The sequence below is a fragment of the Photinus pyralis genome, unplaced genomic scaffold, assembly GCF_008802855.1.
Source record: "Photinus pyralis isolate 1611_PpyrPB1 unplaced genomic scaffold, Ppyr1.3 Ppyr1.4_LG1, whole genome shotgun sequence".
Taxonomy (NCBI): Eukaryota; Metazoa; Arthropoda; class Insecta; order Coleoptera; family Lampyridae; genus Photinus; species Photinus pyralis.
The window spans coordinates 59,750,388-59,772,524 of NW_022170249.1; the positions used below are offsets into that span (position 1 = coordinate 59,750,388).

The 22,137-nt window shown below is 34.9% G+C and overlaps 2 protein-coding genes across 2 annotated transcripts; both read right to left on the reverse strand.

Moving 5' to 3' along the window:
• Nucleotides 1-4,903: 4,903 nt before the first annotated feature.
• On the reverse strand, nt 4,904-7,795 carry LOC116167318. Its single transcript, XM_031482657.1, has 2 exons — nt 7,528-7,795; nt 4,904-7,299 (listed from the first exon to the last, which is right to left on the reverse strand). Exon 2 carries the CDS (start codon nt 7,296-7,298, stop codon nt 5,055-5,057), a length of 2,244 nt encoding a protein of 747 aa, XP_031338517.1. The 5' UTR covers nt 7,299; nt 7,528-7,795; the 3' UTR covers nt 4,904-5,054.
• Nucleotides 7,796-11,344: 3,549 nt separating this feature from the next.
• On the reverse strand, nt 11,345-12,904 carry LOC116164309 (tigger transposable element-derived protein 4-like). The gene has a single exon (XM_031478465.1). The coding sequence runs from the start codon at nt 12,902-12,904 to the stop codon at nt 11,345-11,347; it is 1,560 nt and encodes a 519-aa protein (XP_031334325.1).
• Nucleotides 12,905-22,137: the final 9,233 nt, after the last annotated feature.

Sequence of the window (22,137 nt, forward strand, 5' to 3'; positions counted from 1 at the left end):
AAAGAAATTAAATACTTTTATTTCACCTCCGCATTTTAAGATGGAGGATGTTAAAACAGCGTCTATGCTTTTAACACGAGATTGCTGGATGGCCAGTATTGATCTAAAGGAGGCATATTATCTTGTGCCTATTCATAAAGATTCTCGAAAATATTTGAGATTTTTGTTTAAAGGAAAGATTTATGAATTTCAATGCTTACCTTTCGGACTTTGCTCCGCGCCCTACATTTTTACGAAATTAATGAAACCTGTAATTAGCTGGCTTAGAAATCAAGGTTTTGTGTCAGTTATTTATCTAGATGACATTTTACTTTTTGGAGATAACTTTAAGGATTGTTTGGTAAATGTTAGAACTACTATTTCAGTTTTAAAAAAGTTGGGTTTTTTGATAAATTATAATAAAAGTGAAATTTATCCCTCTCAATTTTGCAGTTACCTGGGATTTATTCTTAACTCTCGTACTCTTTCTTTAGGCTTACCTAAAGAAAAGCAATTGAGAGTAGCGAAAGAAATTGATAATCTTTTGTCTAGATCTGATTGCTCTATTTTGGAGCTTTCTCGTACTTTAGGTTTCTTAATTTCATGTTGTCCTGCAGTACCTTATGGTTGGGCGCATACGAAATCTTTAGAACGACAAAAATATTTAGCTTTACTGGAATGCAAAAATAATTATAGTGGAAAATTGACACTTTCCACTAAAATTAAATTAGATTTGAAGTGGTGGCGATCACATGTAATAGACGCTATTTGTCCTATAAGACAATATGATTTTGTTAGAGAAATTTTCACAGACTCTTCCCAGTTTGGCTGGGGGGCGGTGTGTAATAAGGTGAAATCTCACGGTTTTTGGTCAATCGAAGAATCGAAACACCATATTAATTATTTAGAGCTCTTAGCAATTTTTTGTGGTATAAAATGTTTTGCCAAAGACCTGAGAAACTGTGAAATTCTTCTAAAGAGTTGACAACACAACAGCTATTTCTTATGTAAACAGAATGGGAGGTGTCAGATTCCCACATTTAAATGATTTATCTAAAACGTTGTGGGATTGGTGCGCAGAGCGAAACATTTGGATATTTGCTTCTTATATTTCGTCTAAAGAGAACTTTGAAGCAGATTTTGAATCGAGAAGAAAAAATGTGGACACAGAATTTGAATTAAGCACTGTAGTTTGCAAAGAAATAGTTAAATGTTTTGGGATGCCGGAAATCGATTTGTTTGCTAGTAGATTAAATGCAAAGTGTAAGAAGTTCATTTCTTGGCTTCCTGATCCTGACGCTTTTACAACAGATGCATTTACAGTGAATTGGAGCCAATTCCTTTTTTATGCTTTTCCGCCTTTCTCGTTAATTTTGAGGACTCTTCAAAAAATCAAAAAGGAGAAGGCGGAGGGTATTTTGGTGGTACCCCAATGGTTAGGTCAACCGTGGTATCCTATTTTTGAATCTCTACTTGTTAGAGATCCTTTAAGATTTTCACCTCACAAAAATCTTCTTACTTTTTACAGACAACCACACCCGAGGTGGAGAAATATAACAATTTTGGCCGGGTTTGTATCAGCAAAGCATTAATAAGAAAAAATGTCAAACCGGAGATTCTAGAGGTTATGCTAAATTCAATCACAACATCTACTTGGGCGCAATATAATAAACCTTTGCGTAAATGGGTAAAATTTTGTAATGATTCAAACACGGACATATTTATTTACCTTTGACAGAAACAATATATTATCCTTTTTATTTCAACTTACGCAAGAAGGAGCATCTTATGCTGTACTAAACACTAGCCGATCTGCAATCAGTCTTCTTTTGGGTAAAGAAGTTGGAGAAGACCCGCTCATAAGAAGGTTCGTCAAAGGGTTTTTTAATATAAAACCTCCTACTCCAAAGTATGAATGTACTTGGGATGTTAATTTGGTGTTTCATTTTTACGAACTAAAAGGAGAAAACACAAATTTGTCTATCGAAGAGCTAGGAAAGAAACTTGTGGTTATGATGGCTATATTTAGTGCGCATAGAATGCAAACGCTTGCTTTGATAAAATTGGAAAACATACTTAGGTTAGACTCTGGCATTCATATTAAAATACCACATAAAATTAAAACTACAGCTATCAATAGATATCAGCCGATTTTAAAATTTCCAAAATTGACAGAAAATTCAAAGCTATGTGTGGTAAACACGTTAGATCAGTACCTTCTTCGAACAAAGAACGTGAGGGGAAATATCAAAACCTTGTTTATTTCGTTTCGACCGCCTCATAACAGAGTGTCTTCTCAGACATTGGCCAGATGGGCTAAAGACCTTTTAAAAGACTGTAAAATTGATACAAGTGTGTTTACGGCACATAGCATTAGGCATGCTGCCACGTCAAAAGCCTCCCTTAAGGGAGTCAATATTGAGACAATTAAGCGAACTGCTTCTTGGTCGAAGACGTCTTCTGTTTTTAAAAAATATTACAATAAACCAATAACCTCAGAGGAGGATTTTGAATTTGTTAAAGCTATTATTTCTTAAGAAAATAGTTGAATTTGTTTTTTTTATTGTTTCTGATGTAAGAATTTTGTTAAGTTGACATTCTTTAGAAATAAAGTTTTAATTTTATACCATTATCAAAAATTTTTTGATTAAAAACTCTAAACATCTACGTATTATTATCATTCGGATGAGTCGCTAACATAATTAACATCGAACTTCACAGGTAAGTTCGTTCAATTTAGTAATTATTACTGTAATCATAAAAAAATCTTCCTTTTTTTTCTCCGACAGGCTATAGTGAATTGCTTAAATTCGCGCCTTTTTTACCTTCATATAAGTATTTTAGTAGCAATATGCTTATGCATCGCTTTATAATAATGTTGAAAAGACCATAACTGTGTAATCAGTATCCAACTATGTCGTGAATACGAAAAATGAATACTCAAATACTGATTTGCTTATGCAACTTTACCAACTCTGAAGTAGTCATTGTAATCAAAGTAATCATTTGCTAGGTGGAGGTGTAATCGTTACTTCGGGTATCCGCGGGTAACGAGTACTCGAGTAACGATTAGTTACTTTTTCAGCATCTCTAATCTTTATACATTAGCAACAAGTCAATTTCTTCGTCATGGTGTCTTTTACGATGTCTTAAACTTTCACTTCTCAATTGACGAATAGTAGGATCGCTAACTACGTTCTGAAGATTACCTAACTCTGCAATTCCTTCATTTACCTGTATTAAAGTATTTCGTTTATATTCCATGGGTGTCATATGTATCAGTTTGTTTTGCACAATTTCTCTACAATAATCTGGAACATGAGCGGTTTTATTCACTAGGAGGCAGAAATCAATCGAAAATTCGTACATAGTCAGCGTGCGGTAACGTTTACTGGTTTCAATTGCATTACAAAAAAATTTAAATTTTTTACAGTTTTTGTGTATACAATAACCAAGATACGTCAAACCGTTTGTGGAAAGCTTATGGGCCTAAACGATAACATACATACATTATTAAATTTTTTAAATTGCTCCCTTAGATAAAATCGTAAAGTTTTTAAACCTGATTGAGATATTTGTTCGGTTTTTATAAGATCCCAAACATTTGCGTTAATGTCAACAGTTGCAATTTCATATACGCAATTTTAACTTTTCCTCCTTTATATTTAATTTCTTTGTCACTTATCTCTTGAACCATGTTTTGATTTTCGAGACTAACAAAACCATCTATATTGTTTTCGGGAACGTTATTTGGATTTTGGTCAACGTACATGCTAGTTTCTACAGAACAAACCTCACGATCATCACTGTACTGATGGGATAAAACTATTGGAGAACTCGTACATTTGAAACCCGTGCCACTAATATCAAAACTTTGGACATTTTCACTTACACGATCCAGGGAGTAGCTACATTCTTCTAACTCAAACATTTCAAAAACCCTTCACGTTATTGGCTTTATCATTAATATCTACAATATTAGTTTCGCCGGGGACATTATTTACATGGGTTTCATGTTCAAGTTCCTTATGACGTGCATTAAACATAACTTTGAAATCGGGGGATCTTACTTCACGATTAAACTGTTTTTTAAATCGTTTGAAATGAACGGGATTTAGTTTTTTAGTTTTAAATAAGGTGTTAACGAACTTTGAAAATTCTAATCCATTAAGATTAGCAATAACATCGTCATACGTCCAACTTGGGAAAAAAATTTGTAAATTAGCAATCATACCATCAATATCCTGTCTTGAACCCATCATGGATTTACCTGAAACTGAAAAGAAGTTATTCAGCGCATTTATATGTATTAACCGAGGTATTAACCTACAATTTTTGGCCGTTAAAATGCAACTATATTCTAATCCATGAAGATTAGGTACCTCTTGAAAACTCAAATAGCACATAGGTACCTATTTTAAGGCAAAGGAACTACGGATACATTAAAGAAGGTTATTTTTCGGAAATATGCTCTGACACGTCGATTAGTATTTTAAATTGCGCTTTTTTATGTACTTATATATGACATTTGAGATATGACGTTGTGGCGGTTCATAAATTCGCGCCACAGGAATGTACGCCAACGACACCAGTGACGCCATCTAGTGGTGGACAACGCAGAAAGCAAATCCTCCAACCACGGGTAGATTTCTCATTACCAACTGAAAAATGAACGCGGGCTTTTAGCGCGTCTAGCGAGAAGTTAGTTGTAGTGGAATTTACATTTTTACTAGTTGTATTTTTTGACACATGACATTTTTACTTACTTGATGTTTGTTGCTGAATTAATAAAAGTGGTACGAAATTTGTATTTATTCAAAATATAACGTCGCCTAAACTGCAAAACCTCGTATGTGCAATTTAGCAAATTTTACAGGGGAGACATAAAACTGCATAATAGAGTTGATTTAACAATGTTTTTGTAAATTTTAAATTTTATTTAAATAAAAATACATTCTGAAAACTGACAAAATGAAATATTTAACAAAATTCGATATTTGATTATAATAACTCACATACGAGTATTTGAACACTAATTGCATCGAAATTCATCGCTTACGTGTTTTTGATGACTATTACGCGTGCGGTAAATTGTCATAGTATTCCCAAAATTGTTGATCCAATACTTGTTTTAAGTGCTGCAAATGATTAAATTTATCTTGTTTTATGTTTTGCTTAGTGTCATACAATTGCGTGACTTCATATTGGTCAAGATGTGATCTTGTTGGGAGGACTTGCCATTCATCCTTATATTGTAATTTATAGTTTATAATCCCCTCAGGTGAATACATAAAACAGTGAACTTGGTTCACCTGCGGATCTCCAGGTTTCCTACCTGGCCGAATACTGCTATAATATTTAACCTTGGAGTAATCCCGAAAATCTGTGTATTTCATGTATTTAACATTGTACGGATTTCTATTTCTCGCTTCTTTGCAAACTGCAATATAGTCAGTTGGCAAATATATATCACGGTTTTTTAGCCTTCTTTCAATAGTACTGTGGACGGAGTCCACTTCCATCTGAGAATGTCCTTTCTCAAAATATTTCTGGTACACTGTTACATGATTATCTATTGCAAATTTTAGTAAGGCATTAGCAACAGTAGCGTTTTTGTTCTGGTACCCGCACCCATCAGAGTAGATGATAAATTCCTTGGTGTCGGGTTCATTTAGCAAATGATTTTGGAGATAATCGGATAACATTGTTGCAAACATATTAGCTTCTAAGCCACCTTGGGTTTCATCCCATAAATGACAAGTTACTTCGGAATTAAATAAATTATATATTGTGTAATTATGAACACAAAGTTTAGTCTTATAATAAATTGCACTCGCCTTCAACATTGGAGCCAATTTGACCGCTTGAACATCAGCGGTTATCACTAATATTTTCTTTGGCTCTGTCTGACATCGTCCTTTATCGTTTTCTTTGGAATTACGAGCTGCAATTTTACTTGCTTGATGTTTTTGGTATGTATCTTCATCAATATTACCAAGCTTGTGTGAAATACATACATCGCACTGATCTTTTCGAGGTCTAAAGATTCCTATTTTTTGTTTTTTAATTTCCTCATTAAACAATTGTTGCGAACATGAATTTTCATTTTTTGTAGCGCAGTAGCGTTGATACTCTCGGTATAGTTCAGCTTTACTCTGAAACGTAGGTTCAAGATACAGTTTAGACGTAGAAGAACGACAATAGTGAGAGGGCATTTTAGGGAGCTCTTCTAGGAATGTCTGCATTGTGATTCTTCTTTGATCATTAGAGTGGCGATTCCGTCTAGGATGGAGAACATTCTCCTCTGCCTCTGTAATGCCATGTAATTTCTTACTGTACTCTCTGACAATCCATTCGTTAACGTTTAATGTAGAAAGGAACATCTTTTTACAAACTCTAAGCTTCTGAGTACCTTTCTTTAAGTAATATATTAATGTACCCTTCCTTCTTGAATTTTCTTTCATACGTTTGCTGGGAACGTAATCCACTAAAGAGCTTAAGTACGTGCGCTTCATATCCCATGTTAAAGTCTTCCAGAAACTGTCAAACAAAAGTTTTCTATCGTTTTCATGAAAAGATGGACAGAAAAATACTTTTGAATTTTTACAAACCCTCGATGAGCAGGTTGGGCCCATTTTACGAGCGGCGATATTGGTAAGCTTATAATTTCCTTCGGAGGGATCTTTTTGCAAGCCATTATAACACTGTCCTAGCATTCTCAGCCGCTTATTTTGGAACCTCTGCTCTCTAGACATTTTGCGTTTTTTTAGTGGTACTATATCTCTGGTGCCTTGGTCTTCAGATTTTTCTGTATTACTGGAAGCATTTTCGTTACCACCTCTGTCGTCAGTGTTGATCGTTCCATGCTGATCTTCTGCTAAATCGTCCCCAGTGTCATTGTTGTCGCTACTTTCACTCTCGCTACATCCCAAATTATCGCTTCCAGGTTCAAAATTACTGCCTTCATCGCTACCAGTCGACAAGTTTTCAGTGCTACCATTAAAAATATCATTTGGCTCCCTATTGGAGAAATCTTGAGGGCTTGTGTTGGAATTTATTATTGTTTCTGACCAAGCTGAGGCGGCAACGCTACATTCCTCAATGACAATGTTTTGGGCAGGTGTTAGCTGTGCTAAATTCCAATTTATTTTGGGGATACACTCTTCACTTTCAAAAAATACTATACTGGGGTTTTCTTTGTTTTCGCCATTAGAACATTGATTGATGCTTAAATTATCGGGATTTGTAAGATCTCTATTTTTGCTCACATCCTGGTTCAAAATCATTTGAACGAGGGCTTTACCTCGAGAAATACTCATACTGAAATAGAATAAAATAAATCAGTGCAGTTAGGTTTCATTTGGGGTAGGTACAAAACCGCGTATACCGTATAAAAGCAAAAATAATTGTGCGTGCAAAAACACGTATATGAATACATTATCTTTGTAAGCATTTTATTGCTTTAAACCCAGTTTCACAGCGGAAAGCAACATTTCATCGAATAAAACAGTCCTACTACTACTTAATAAGTAAATGTGTACTACTTACTTGTTAATAATTCCTTATAATTTTGCAAAATGATGTGACAGCGCAAGGCACAGCATATCTTCACATGGTAAACCTCAACGTATACGAGGTTACGCATGCGCTCCTACCTGACAGTTTATATACGAGGTACTACACATGGATATTCTTAAATTGTTAATTTCTGTTCGTTTCTAAGGTTTTGCACACATATGCATAACAAAGTAATCCATCGGTATACAAAATATCTCAATTTCATGAAAAAATGCAGATACGAGGTTTTGCAGTTTGGGCGACGATAAACAAAAAGCTTATAACGTCATCGACTATTTTTTACATGGCACAGAATTTCAAATTTTTTTTCTTTGAACAACGGTAAACACAACAGTGGAATGACTCTTACACTCTTCGGTCAATTGCGTCAAATGCGATGCTATACTTTTCACCTGTTTTTATAACTTACCTACCACTGGGTTAATACGTCAGTTCGACAAAAAATGACAAGCCAATACGTTTTAGCCTTCCACCTTTGTTAAATGTGTTCTATTCTAAATGACAAGAAATAAAAATTTGAAATTTGGCACACGTATGTAACTTAATATCTCTTTCAGAATAGTATATTATATATACTATATATTGCATGATTCCTCCAGAGTTGTCATTTCAAAAATTAGTCCATGACGTCATATCTCAAATTTGGGACACCCTCTATAACATTTGATTAGATCAAGAGGGCGCAGTGTAAAATGCCAATTGACTTGTCTGAGAATACTTCTGAAAAAAACATATTTTATGCACTGCATTTATTCCAAATTAGAGACTCGCCCTGTCTAAGGAGAATAAACGCCATCAATATTTTAAAACCGAACATAGGCAATTCACATGAGAAAAACGTTTTTTGCAAATCGTTGCTCCCCATGCGAACTTAGGGGGTTTATAATAACACCAATCAAAAGAAGATTTTTTTTCTCATCTAACGATATACGAATTAGTTTATTTTCAGGTGTATTTCTCATTATTTTATCAAAAATTGGCCAATAAATTCAATTAGCAAAATCATGTTAAGCCATACAAATTTCCTGAAGAATTGAAATAGGTTTTCACACAGGCGGAATGGGACGCTCATTAAAATGCAAGGAAAACAGATATTGCGTACTAGAGTAAATATTTCCGCTGTAAACGTTGTTTATTATAAATACTTTTTCCTCAGTGAACCGTATTTTAGAAAAAAATTAATGCCAGTTGTTATAAACTGATATTGATTTCGACGTTTGAATCGGCTTTTTGTCTTACTAATTCTTAAATAATACGATGCTTTTTATGTATTTATTTATACTAAAATATCTCGTAACATCTTAACTTTTAATACAAAACTGTTGTAACTTTTACAAACATATCTCTACATACATTATGGTCGCATTCGCCCATCCCACGCAATGCGCGGCTATGTTCACACTTTAGCGTATATCTTAACACCCCACCTCGCTAAAGTTATCACGAAGTCCTAAACAATGCTTTAATTTTGAAAAAGTAGCTTGTGGCAATCCTTTCGTGAGAATATCTGCCTCTTGTTTAGATGACTCAATATACACAACTTCAATTTGCTGCTTTTTCAAAAGTTCACATACAAATTCATACTTAATATCTATATGCTTAACTCTACGATTATTACTTGGGTTTTTAATTAAAATGTCATCAACATATAACAATAAAAATAATTTTCCAAATTTTAAATCCATAATGTAAAAACAATAGTCATTTTCAGATCTCTTAAAACCTATTTTAATGATGCAATCGTTTATTTTATCATTCCAACATTTCGAAGATTGTCGTAACCCATATAAAGGTTTATTTAACTTGAGCACCTTTCCATTATTAAGATTTGACCCTTCAGGTGGATAAATGTAAACTGGGTGGTCTAATTTTGCATTAAGAAAAGCTGTTTTAACGTCTAACTGTCTAAAGTAATATCCAAGCTGATTTCCGACACTTAATAGCACTCTAATTGTTGTCATTCTAGCTACAGGAGAATATACGTCTTCATAATTAAATGTTTCTTTTTGCGCAAACCCTTTTACAACTAACCTGGCTTTATATTTTCCTTCATTATTTCCTTCACCATCTTTTAAACTGTATACCCATTTTGTGTTTAATATTTGTGAATTGCTAGGTTTGTTAACCACTTCCCATGTAGAATTTTTATGTATTGAGTGTAATTCTCTTTTCATAGCCTTTTCCCATAATTCTTTATCTGGCCTATTTTGTAGATCATTAAAATTTTGCGGTACATTATTTACAAAAGCTAAAGCATTATATGCCATGTACATTTCATATTCGTTATACCGAGATGGTAGTTTTGTTTGCCTTTTGCCCTCTCTCAAATCTCTTTCCCCATTTTCAATTATATCATCATTTTCAAATTCATATTCATTATCATTTTCCCCTAATTCATTATTATCATTGCATATTTCCCTAATTTCCACCGTCGGTTTATTTCCCTTATAATAGAAAGTGTCTTCATCAAATTTAGTATCCCTTGAGAGAACAACCTTTCCTTTTTCTACATTCCATAATCTATATCCGTTCGTTACGTAGCCTAACATTATACATTTTTCAACCTTTGAATCAAATTTATCTCGTACTTCTTTCCTGACATGGTTATATACCGTACTCCCAAATATTCTTAAATTACCTACGTCTGGTCTTTCACCGTACCAAATTTCTGATGGAGTAATATTATCCAAAACATCAGTTGGCCCTCGATTAATAACATAATTTGAATACAAAATAGCTTCACTCCAAAATTCTTTTGATACTCCCGATTCATCGATTATTGCTCTGGCCCTTTCAACTAGTGTTCTATTTTTCCTCTCGGCCTTGCCATTCTGTTGTGGTGTGTAAGGTATAGTATAATCTAACACAACTCCATTTTCCCTACAAAAATTTTTGAAATTCCTCGATACATACTCTCCTCCATTATCACATCTTAATTTAGACACGGTTGTTTTAAACATTGCTTTTGTCATGAAATAAAATTCCCTAAACTTCACTTTTCTGTTTTAACAAATATACTGCAGTGAAATTGGAAAAATCGTCAATGAACGTGATAAAATACCTATTCCCATCATATGACGTGGGTGTTATTGGCCCACAGATATCACTATGAACAATTTCCAAAATATTCTTACTTCTAGTTCTTGTACCAAAAGATTGTTTAGACATTTTTCCTGCGACACACGGTTCACAAAATTCTATTTCTGAAATTTGAACATTATCTAAACCCTTCACCAATTTGTTCCTTATCAATTTTCTTAAGCTAGAAAAATTCAAATGAGCAAATCTTCTATGCCATTTCAGAAATTCATTATTTGTAATACTATCAACGTTCTGGCATTCTGGTTTATCTAATTTAAAACTTATCTCATACAAATGATTTCTTTTCCCTATACCTATAACATTATTATTGTTTACAAACTTTACTAATCCATTCATAAACACTACTTGTATACCTGACATCTCTAATTTCTTTACAGACAACAAATTTCTTTTCAAGTTTGAAACATATACAGTAAACTTCGGTTATAACGAACCTCAAGGGACCGCGAAAATCTGTTCGTTATAACCGAAGTTCGTTATAAACAAAAATGTAAAAAAACGTATACAAGATACATTTTTAAATTTTTATTGTAAAATAAATGCAATTCCATTTTTAAAAGATACAAAAAATAAACTTTGAACCACAAATGTACATAGTACATATTTAAGTTTTAATAGACTATGTACATACATATGTAATTATGTACATAATTATGTACATATGTAATTATGTACTAATTACATATTAGGTTGTAGTAAGGTTAAAGTAGTCGGTAATTCTTTTCTGAACTTCTGCATTGTTTGCACAAATGTTATCTACGAATGTTTCCAACTCAACTAAATTGTTAAACAAATTTTGTGATGCACCGCGCGATTGTAAAAATTTTCGAATCTCACGTAGACATTGAACTGCGCTTGCATTCGTAACTGTTGCATCCTCCGTACTATCCTCGTCTTCGGTGTCTGAGTTGTTATCCTCATATTCTTCTATTACCGCAGACATTATTTCATCATCCGTCAAAAATTCGGAAGTTATGACACAGTCATCCACAGTAACAAATTCATCCACAACATTATCCTCGATGGCCACTCCATGGTTTCCAGAGGTAGAAGTACCAGGCGTTGTCGTCCTTTGTTGATTTATAAGCCAGGTGTGCAGTGGTAAATCGTCATCAGAGTCATATTCTTCATCCGTACTGGGAGAATAAAATCCTGCGTGCTTATAACAGTTTTTTATTGTTTGCCTTGATATCTTCTGCCAAGATTTGTGGATTAGATTTATGGCATCCAATACAGAAACGGTTACAGCCTTTCCCGAATCTATGTTTTGCACTTGCCTAATTAGCAGCGAATGACGATAATAGGTTTTGAGGGTTCGTATGATCCCCTGGTCCATTGGCTGAAGTATAGAGCTTGTGTTTGGAGGCATGAAGACTAGCTTGATAAACTGCAATTGTTGAATTTTGGGATGTGCTGGGCAATTGTCAATTAATAACACAATTTTGCGTTTTTTTCTTTTCAGTTCTTCGTCCCATTTTCGCACGTGCTCAATGAATAACTCTGATGTCATCCAAGCTTTAGAATTTGCGCGATAATCCACTGGAAGACTTCTAACATTTTTAAAACATCGGGGGTTTTGGGACTTGCCAATAACCAAAAGTTTTCTTTTTTCTGTCCCTGACATATTGGCGCAAACCAACACAGTAATCCTCTCCTTCGACAATTTACCGCCAACACATTTTTCTCCTCGGAATTTTAAGGTTTTGTCCGGAGTAAGTTTAAAAAAGAGACCTGTTTCATCCGCATTAAAAACATCATTTTCGCTGTACTCTTCTTTAATTGTTGGCCAGACAGTTGAAATCCAGTTATCCACCACTTCTGTATTAACATCTGATGCTTCACCGAGAATTTTACCGCTGCATATGTTATGTCGCGCTTTCCATCTTTCAACCCAGCCTTCACTGCACACGAAGTTGTCTTGAACTTTTTTGCCAAATTCTTCCGCTTTTGTTCGGAGAATTGCACCACTTATTGTAACATTATTCCGTCTCTGTTGCGAAAACCATATTAACAGAGCTCTATCCACCTCATCATGTACAGATTTTCTCATTTTCTTCACTTTAACGTTTATGCTTTCAAATGCTTTTAACAGTTCATCCCGGTTCTTCCAAATTGTTGCAACAGTAGATTTGCTCAAGCTTTTTTCGCGGCACACATCAACTTGTTTTTTCCCACCTATCAACTCACGAATAATGTCACATTTAACTTGCAACGTAAACGATTGCCGTTTTTGTTTGTCACCCATTGTACACGTATCGCGGAAGCAAAACTGCATCTGCAACTGCGGGAGAGTGACTAATTGCTAAAAGCCATAAATAACTTCGGCGCAAACAAATCTTGCCGGGGCGGATGTTGACTCATTTTCGTGAAAACGTGTAATATCCTAAGGGCACTCGTACGACTGTTTACAATGGATATATGTAGTACAATAATTTTGTTCCAACGCGCGCGTTCGTTAAAACCGGTGGATTTTGTATATAAAATACGCCTAAGCGTCTATTTTTCAGTTCGTTATAACCGATTGTACCTAATAACCGGGATCGTTATAAACGGTAATTTTTAACATTGTCCTTATGGAACTATTGGCGGGACTTTCAATTTGGTTCGCTATAACCGAGGGTTCGTTATAACCGGGTGCGTTATAGCCGAAGTTTACTGTTGGTTAAAGCTATGCCCCATATTGAATTTCATGCAATTCAGTTCTAACTTACAGGAGATGAAAAGCGATCGAACATTTTCTAAACAAAGTTATCGTTCACATACCGGACAGATAGATGGACAAGACAGACATAAAGAACAGACGGAGAGACCAAACTTTTTTGTAAGCGGTACAGAAAAAATCCTTCCTTGGTACAAGACTCGACACCATAACGAACCAAATAGCGAAAAAAGTAGAACAATAGCTCTTAAGATAAAAAACTAGTAGCGTCGCAAAGTTAGCGGACGGACGGACAAAGTGGCCACAATAGCGCATTTTTTTTTATTTTTGTGGAAATGCGCTAAAAAGGAGTATAGTCTCAAAAGCCATCTACATTCCAAACGCTTTACCTCAATGTTAGGGCCAGCTTCTCGCAACTTGAAATCGGACGGCGAACGAATGACGAAGGTACAGTGCGTAGATTCTCAGATACAATGTCATGTACTCCAAAAAATTCATGTTTTGTTAATCTGAAGTATTCTTGAAATTTTGTGTCGTCATCCATCAAATGGCGAGTTATCAAAAGTTGGAAACATCCTTCAGTTTCTCGGCTCAAGAACATGTTTTTTGTCTTTTCCTTTTTCCTACATAGACTCATTAAGCAGGTCTTCTTCTTCTTCCTCATCATACAATGCATCGATAACAACATTTAACACATTCATTTTGAAAGAATCTCACTACTGAATCGTTTTCAAAACGCTCAAAATAAACCGGACCTTGTCGATTAGTCGACACGCTTTATCGCGTCGTCTAAACGCTACTACTAAACGAAATAGATGGACCGTAGCTTAAACGATTTTACACGTACCGCTAATGTGTTTACCCTGAGATGGAGTTGATATAGTTGCTGCAATAGACTCCAAGTTTTGTTTATCTTGACCATGTATAAGGCGTTCGCTAGAAAAAGCAAAGCTATATTAGTAACTATGCTTATTATTACAGAAAAATTGTTACCTTCCGTCTTCATATACCTTATAAATACTTTTCAATTCCTCACTTAGAGAGATGAACCCTACATAACCTACAAATATATATAATAAACAAGCCCGCGAAAACTTCGTATTCCATTGGGAGTCCACAAATTCTGTCAAATATTAGTATTTGAGAGAGTTAGGGTCGTGCTAGTGGTAGTGCCAACCTCGTGCAAATCATTTTGTACCAATGGAATTCGCTATTATAGTTTTGATGTATTTGTTACCAATGCCTTTTTAAATGTTATTTAAATTAATATCTGAGTTATAGATTTCAAAAGCCATTTTAGAATCAGTCGAAAAACCTTTAAGAATTTAGTTCAAGTTTTGGGGCCCTCCCTAAAAGAGAAAAATTGTCAGGATATAGGGTGTCATTGCCATTCTCCTGATTTGCAAGTCTTAGTGACCCTAACAATGTTATCAAACCAAACAGTCTATAGGTTAGTAAAGTCTGGTAGTCACTTGCGATAGTAAATATAAAGCTCGTTTATTTATAGACTTTTGTCTGAAAAATTTGATGTATCGAAGTCAACTGCTTGGCTGTATGTGGGGAAAGTTACTCAAATTTTAAAAGAAATGCCCCCTAATTATATTTCGTGGCCTACTGGTGCCAAAGCAAAGCATATTGCTGAAAAATTTAAGGAACGACAAAATATGCCAGGCGTTATTGGTACAATAGATGGATGCCACATTTTAACTACACCCCCAAGAAATGAACAGGCATCCTATTGCAATCGAAAGGGACAACACAGCATAATACTACAAGCAGTATGTGATGCCAGTTACATATTCCTTGATGTTTTTGCAGGTAAGATTACTTAACGAGTATTACCAATACCTACATACAGAGGCAATTATAGGTTTCCCTGGCAGTGTACATGATGCGAAAGTGTTTTACAACTCGCCATTGGGAAGAAAAATGAGAGAAAACCCTGGTGAATTATTTTCCGACGATTCACATATATTGGGAGATTCTGCATATAAATGCAGTATCACTTATTAACACCATATCTTGATAATGGGCATTTGTCCAGAAAACAAAAAAAAATATAACTTTAAGCATTCAAGTACAAGAGTGTATGTAGAACAAACCTTTGGTTTGTTAAAGAGAAGGTTTCGTATTTTAAAACAAGTAAATATCTATAACACTAAATTCATTCCTGATTTAATATTGGCATGTTGTGTGTTACATAACATATGCATGAACAACAGTGATGGAATGGATATAGACACCTTTGAAAATGATGATGACAATTTTTGTAATAATAATAGTGAACAAGACTTTAAAAATGTGGACAAACGAGATTATATTGCAGATTTATTAATGAACGTGTAATATTTTATAAACAATGATTTCAGTTGTACAGTAATTTTGTATTGTAAGGTTTAAAAAGGTATTAAAACATTATGTAGGTAGTGATTCTATTCTTTTTTAAGTAAATCGATTAATTCGTTCAATAAACTGATTTTTTCCTTGTGACAGGTGTTTGCTTCATTTCGTAATGCTTGTATCCATACAGGCAATTTAGCAGACCAAAATGATCTAGAATGTCTCCAAAATATAATAACAGAAGAAAATGTACAACCTAATTATCAAGGGCAATAGGAAAAAGGAAAATTTCTACGGGATGAAATATGTACCAACATTTCTAAAAATATAAAATAAAATGTGTATTATAATATAAGTATTGTACATTTATTTTTGTAAGGTATCGATTAATTTTTGCAATAAATTGTTCTTCCGTTTAATTTCTTCTGTACGTTGCTTGTATGCCTCTAGTTTTTCAGTATGACAGAGTACTTGTGTAGCACGCATCTCTCTTAATTCGGCTGCTACTCCTTTTGATTTAGCCTTACAGGACTGTACTGAAGCATCACTATTGCCAGACTGTACAGAAATCCTATCATTACTTTGCACAGAAGTCTCTCCTTTGTTGGATTACACAGAAGTGTTGTTAGTAACTTTTCCGCTATTATTTTTTGGACAGGTAGGGAAATGCATTACGCACACTCCGGATAGAAGTCCGGAGTAGTGTGGGACTTCTCCCATTATCAGGGTATACCCACTAAAACCCCACCTGAGGCTTCGGCATCTATGGCCATTAGCCTCTACCGTACTACAATATCACAGTTTCTGTACACACAAAACAAGACAGGCGTGATTACATTTACTCATTTACTACACAAATATACGTAAAAACAAAAATTTAAAAATATCACAGATCGTTTGCAATACCAATTCGTTGGATGAACGCGAGAGTATTTTTGCATTGCTCTTCATTTTTAAAGTTATTTTCCCATATCGGGTTTATATTAAAGAGCACAGGTACATCCATATACTGCGGACAGATAGAAATAATGTGATGTGGTGGTGTTATAATACCACATTGTTCGCATAATGGCCGGTCTTCACATGCCAAGTCTGTACAGCCTGATCAAGTTCAAACGTTATATATGTATGTATATATATATATATACATATATATATATATATATATATAGAGAGAGAGAGAGAGAGAGAACGTTTGAACTTGAACATATATATATATGTCCTACAATCGTTCGTTTTTCTTTTCTAACAGTGGCTTTCTTAATTGATTTCCTCTCTTCCGCTTCTTTCAATCTTGTCATCACTTGCTCTGTAGATAACACTTCTCCGTAGCTGAACTGTTTTAGTCTTCGAACTACTGTATGACTACTTTGTGAGTTCTTTGGATCTTCTCTCATTTTTCCTAAGACAGAAGAAAACATTTCTACTACTGTTCGGGGATTATCCAAAGGTTTAACAGGTGATGGAACGATTCTTGTACATCAATTCAATACTGCATTTTCAACTTCTGGACTTAAAGATTCTTCAACTGTTGAAGCAACAATTGCTTTCTTGGGTGTCCTGTGCGTAATCGTTTGAGGACTAGCACGGATATCTTGTAGTCTTCCCGTTGAAGTGGGTGGGATATTGGTAGCGGTGGTCATTATGCATTTAGAAGTGGAAGGTGTGTTTGCCGAAGTGGATGGCAGATTATCGGAAGTGGAAACCGCTATACTTTTTTTATTTTTATACCTCTGTAAATCTATTGGATCAAATAACTCCTCCGAAAATTGTGATGAATCTATAGGATACGTTCCTGTTGATAAGAAGCCACTAATAATATTTTTAGAAGAAAGTGATTCCTGTAATACTTGTCCTAATAAACATTCCAAACTGCGGACCAGTTCCTACTCCAATCTGGCTCTTACCATACTGCACTAATTTCTTGTCCCATTTTACTGTAATGGGTTCAAATACGCATTGATCAAGTGGTTGTATCTTATCAGTTAAATGGGCCGGAAAGCGTACAAGTTCAATTTTATTCTGTAATAGCCTCCTCAATTATTCTGATGCTATAGTGGCTTGAATGCCCATCTAGTACAAGAGCCAGCGACACTGAACCCTACGTCATCGCGGAATTCAACAAAAATATTATTAATAAGTAGGTTTGAAAGAGGAAAAACAAAACCGCCATGTCTGCCAGGCATATCCTGTGCTTATTAATTAATTAATTAAGTGTACATAAAAAATAGGTTACTTACGTCATGACGGAATTGGAAAAAAAATATATGGGATTATTGCTGGCAACGAGCACATCACGTAAACATATGTGTGCCAGCCGATTCCCCGTGCTGAATACATGTCTGCCGGGCGCGAAAGGGGTAAGTATAAAAAACAGTCGCGCTTACGTCATCACGGAATTTAGCGAAATTTTTTTTAAAATGTAGATAATGTCTACTCTGACAATACTGCATATGTCTGCCGGGCAAATTTCTGTGCCAAAGTAATGTCTGCCACTTTTTATGAAGCGACTTTTGGTCCCGAATCATGTCATTTGATGTTAATAAAAATGCGGTTTTCATTGATTTTTCGAGTGAATTTCTACATTGACTAGTAAGGGAGATGGGTCTGTACGAGGATGGTGTCAGTTTATTTTTATTTGTTTTCAGGATAGGTATTATAAGGGTTTCTTTCCATTCTTCTGGGTATTAGTGTCTGTGCTTCGAATACTTTGTATATGACTTATATGAGGTATGAAACGATCTCTAAACCAGGAAAAAAATTGGGCTCCCTCCATCCACCCATTAGACGAGGCTGCGTATTGCGTTCCTGGGTAAGACTCACTAGAAGTCCAGTGCGCTTGAACGGCAGCACCTTTAAATACCATTAGAGGTGGAAGGAGAAAACCATCTGCTGATAAACAGAGTAAAACTGTAGTTGACTCTCTTCCAGAGCCTCCTGAAACTCTGCTAAGAGGTTTGCCTTTTCACCTAATGCTCTAAGTCTGCTAGGGTCCCTGGCAAAGCCACTCTCATCACAATTGAAAATAAATGTGGCTTTTGCATCTCCTTTCAAATTGTGTCTATCGAAAACACTGTTTAATTTGGAATAGAAGTCGTAAACAATTAAAGGATCTCGCGCGGTCTTGCGTACTTTCTGTTAATGTTCCGCCTTTTTTAGACTTATATTTTTATGCCTATACATAAAACATTGGTACCAATCATCACCCGGCATATCGTCGTTAAAAGGGTTAATTGTTGGATATTACATACTCAGCTACCAATTGCATAAGTTCAGTTGTGTCACATGGACATCCAATTTTTGCTCAGTGAGTATATTGTCAACAACAAATGATATATTGATCATAATATTATATTATTAAAAATAGTAGGCAATAATAGTACATTATATATCAAGGTAGAGAAGTACAGTATTATTGCCTGAGCACCATGATTACATCTCGAGGCGCTTGCGCCGAGGGGTGTAAGGTGCGAAGGCAATAATAGACTTCTCTATTGTGGTATATATACTATTTTTTTCACTACTAGCACTTGAAATTATCTAAATTAACAATTATATTGATAAGAAAGTGAACGGTTGGACAGAATTTTTTGTTTATTAATTTAACATGTCAATCAAGTACGTGGAAGTACAAGTCAAACAGGCCGTATTTTGTTCTGTCATTGAGATATTTTTAAAGAGTAATTTCGTTCGAATTTTTTCAAAATGTGATAATTTCAGGTATGTAATTTCTCTGGAAATGGTGGATGGTGGCAATTATTCATTTTAGAGAACTTGTCTAAACGTTTATTGAGCGAAATTTCGGGTTGTGTTTTCTAAAAGTGACAGCGTGACAGTTCTCATTATTGACTACTGGTTAATAATGAACACATTATTAACCACTTTGAACAAATGCCGAGAAAGCCTACTTTACAAGTGGAAAAAAGGTTAATAATGATGCCATCAGACGCTAGTAGTGAAAAAACAGTTTTTCGTGCCAATATTATATTAACAAGATTTGGCTCGTTACTTTTTTTTTAAGTGGGTGTTCGCCAAAACTTGTTATTTGGTAACTGTACTCTCGCAAGTGGCAAACATAACAATTTCAGCCCTATTGTCCCACTGGGCATATGTGCAAATCATATTACATGCTTGAGGGAATCCAATGTAGGGCCCACGCTTAGCTAAGGTCGGTATGATTCTGGAATAAAATTTACTGCGGGAAGATTTGCTGCACAGGCCGACGAGGATTTTAGCTGAAACTGACGTAGGGAATCCTGTTAAGGACCTACGCTCACTGTATAGTGCAGTCCTGCAGGCTAGGCGTTAAATTTATTCAATGTCGTTATCTTATAAAAGTTGCAACATAAAGGACAGCATCCATTAAAGGTTTTTTAATGTCGTGATTAGTGTGCATTAATCTTTCGCAAGCATCACATTTAAACTGTTCATTTGGATTTGATACTTCTCTATTGCAGACCCAACACAAATTAAGTATATCATCTGCGCTTTGAATTAAGTATTCCTTGATTTTGTTACGGTAAACATTTGGATTAAATAAACTATCTGATAATGTGACAATTATTAAGAAGGCATTCAACAAAAAAGGCCACGTATACGCCGCAGTTGCAGCTATCCTTTTTGTCGTGCTCTTAAAGGACGATATAGTAGCACCTACACGATGGCCATTAGCTAGAATCCGTGAAGTACATCCCGGCGGCGACGGGAAGGTCAGAGTGGTAACCGTGAAAACAACCCAGGGAAAGGAATATAAACGTCCAATTACAAAGCTATGTTCCTTACCAGTGGAAAAAGGGGAGGACCGACATCGTCATCAGAAACGGAAATCGATCTAAAGGTCCCAGCAACGACGAACCAACATCCACCACGTCCTTCTTTCCTGCTGGCGGCTCAAGATGTTCATTTAGAACAGGACTTATACGCCAGCCCAAAGTTAGGAACGTTAGCATAATTTAACAAGGAAGAATTCTAGTCAAGGATAAAATTAATTAGAAACAAAAATAAGGAAAACACTGCCAAACGCGGAACAATAATCACATTAGGAAACAAACCAGCAAACGATGCAAAACAATCGTAAGCATTCTTGACTAGGTCGACGCATCAGCACTTCCTATTTTATTAGAATAGTTAATAATAATAATAAAGTTACACGCCCTGGCACAGTTAAAAAACAAAAAACTCCTTCTTCACAGAAACACACCGCGTTATCACAACCCACTCGTATTCAACCCAAACGCAAAGCCAAAGAAACACTTACACAATAAACTCCATTTAATAAAATTGCTAAAATTACAGGAATTATTATAATGATTTTTTTGTTTTGTTTTCCTCTTTCCTGATAGCGTTGGCTATTGTGGCCATCAATAGCTATGTTGGTAAGTATGAATTACACATACTATCCCTAGATTTCCAATGTGCGTGTGTGAATTTTTATTTTATTTTTTATTGTTTATTTTTTTTAAATTTAGAACCCTACATAACTTCACCAGACACAGACACTAATCGTTACTTGATCTTAATCCGTGCGATTAGGTAACCAGGCTAGACCTGAGTTCTCACAAGAAACACCGACCATAATAATAATAATAATATGATTTATTGCCCAACAGAATAAAATTCCAATTATAGGACAATTAATAATCTAAGAAAGCACAATAACTAAATATACTAATATCTTAACCGCTAACCTAATAAAAACCAAATTAAATGATATTAAACTTAAACAAGATTAAAAATAAGATTAAAAATATTCCATCAATCTTTTAAGATCAGATACTGAGCAAGTGTTAATGTCACACATATTAGCAATTTTGTTAAAGTTATTTACCATAACAAATATTGGTGATTTACAAAGTAAGTTTGTATTGGCCTTAGCACAATAATAATATGCATTTATTGGCAAATGGAGTTCACAAACTAACAAAATTAATAAATCCATTACAAAATTAATATGTCCAAAGCCAAAAAGACTGTATCGCCTAAGAATCTCATCATCGGCGTTCTTCCTACATCCTCTGAACAATTGAAAGTATATACTTATACATTACGAGCCGAAGAACGTGGCACATGGAACCGAATGAGGGAAAGAAGAGATGGGCAATCTAGGTTATTGTGTAACAAATTGAAGAGCAAGTTAAGGTTTGACAGAGTTCTGCGAACTTCTAAGGAATGTACCTGAAATCGAGATAACAGTAGTTGATGATCAGTACCAATTGCGGGATAAACTCTGTCCAATTTAAACGATAAAAACTTCAGAAACTTACGCTGCACTGCTTCCAGGGTTGTTTTATGGCAGTCATAGTAAGGATACCAAATAAGAGAACCATACTCTAGTTTGGATCGCACATAAGCAGCATATAGAGATTTGATAGCAAAAATATTGGAAAAATCACGACAATTTCTGATAATAAAGCCAAGCATTTTTAAATCATATATGTTCCGAAAAGGAAAGTTTAAGATCAAATATAATACCCAAATCC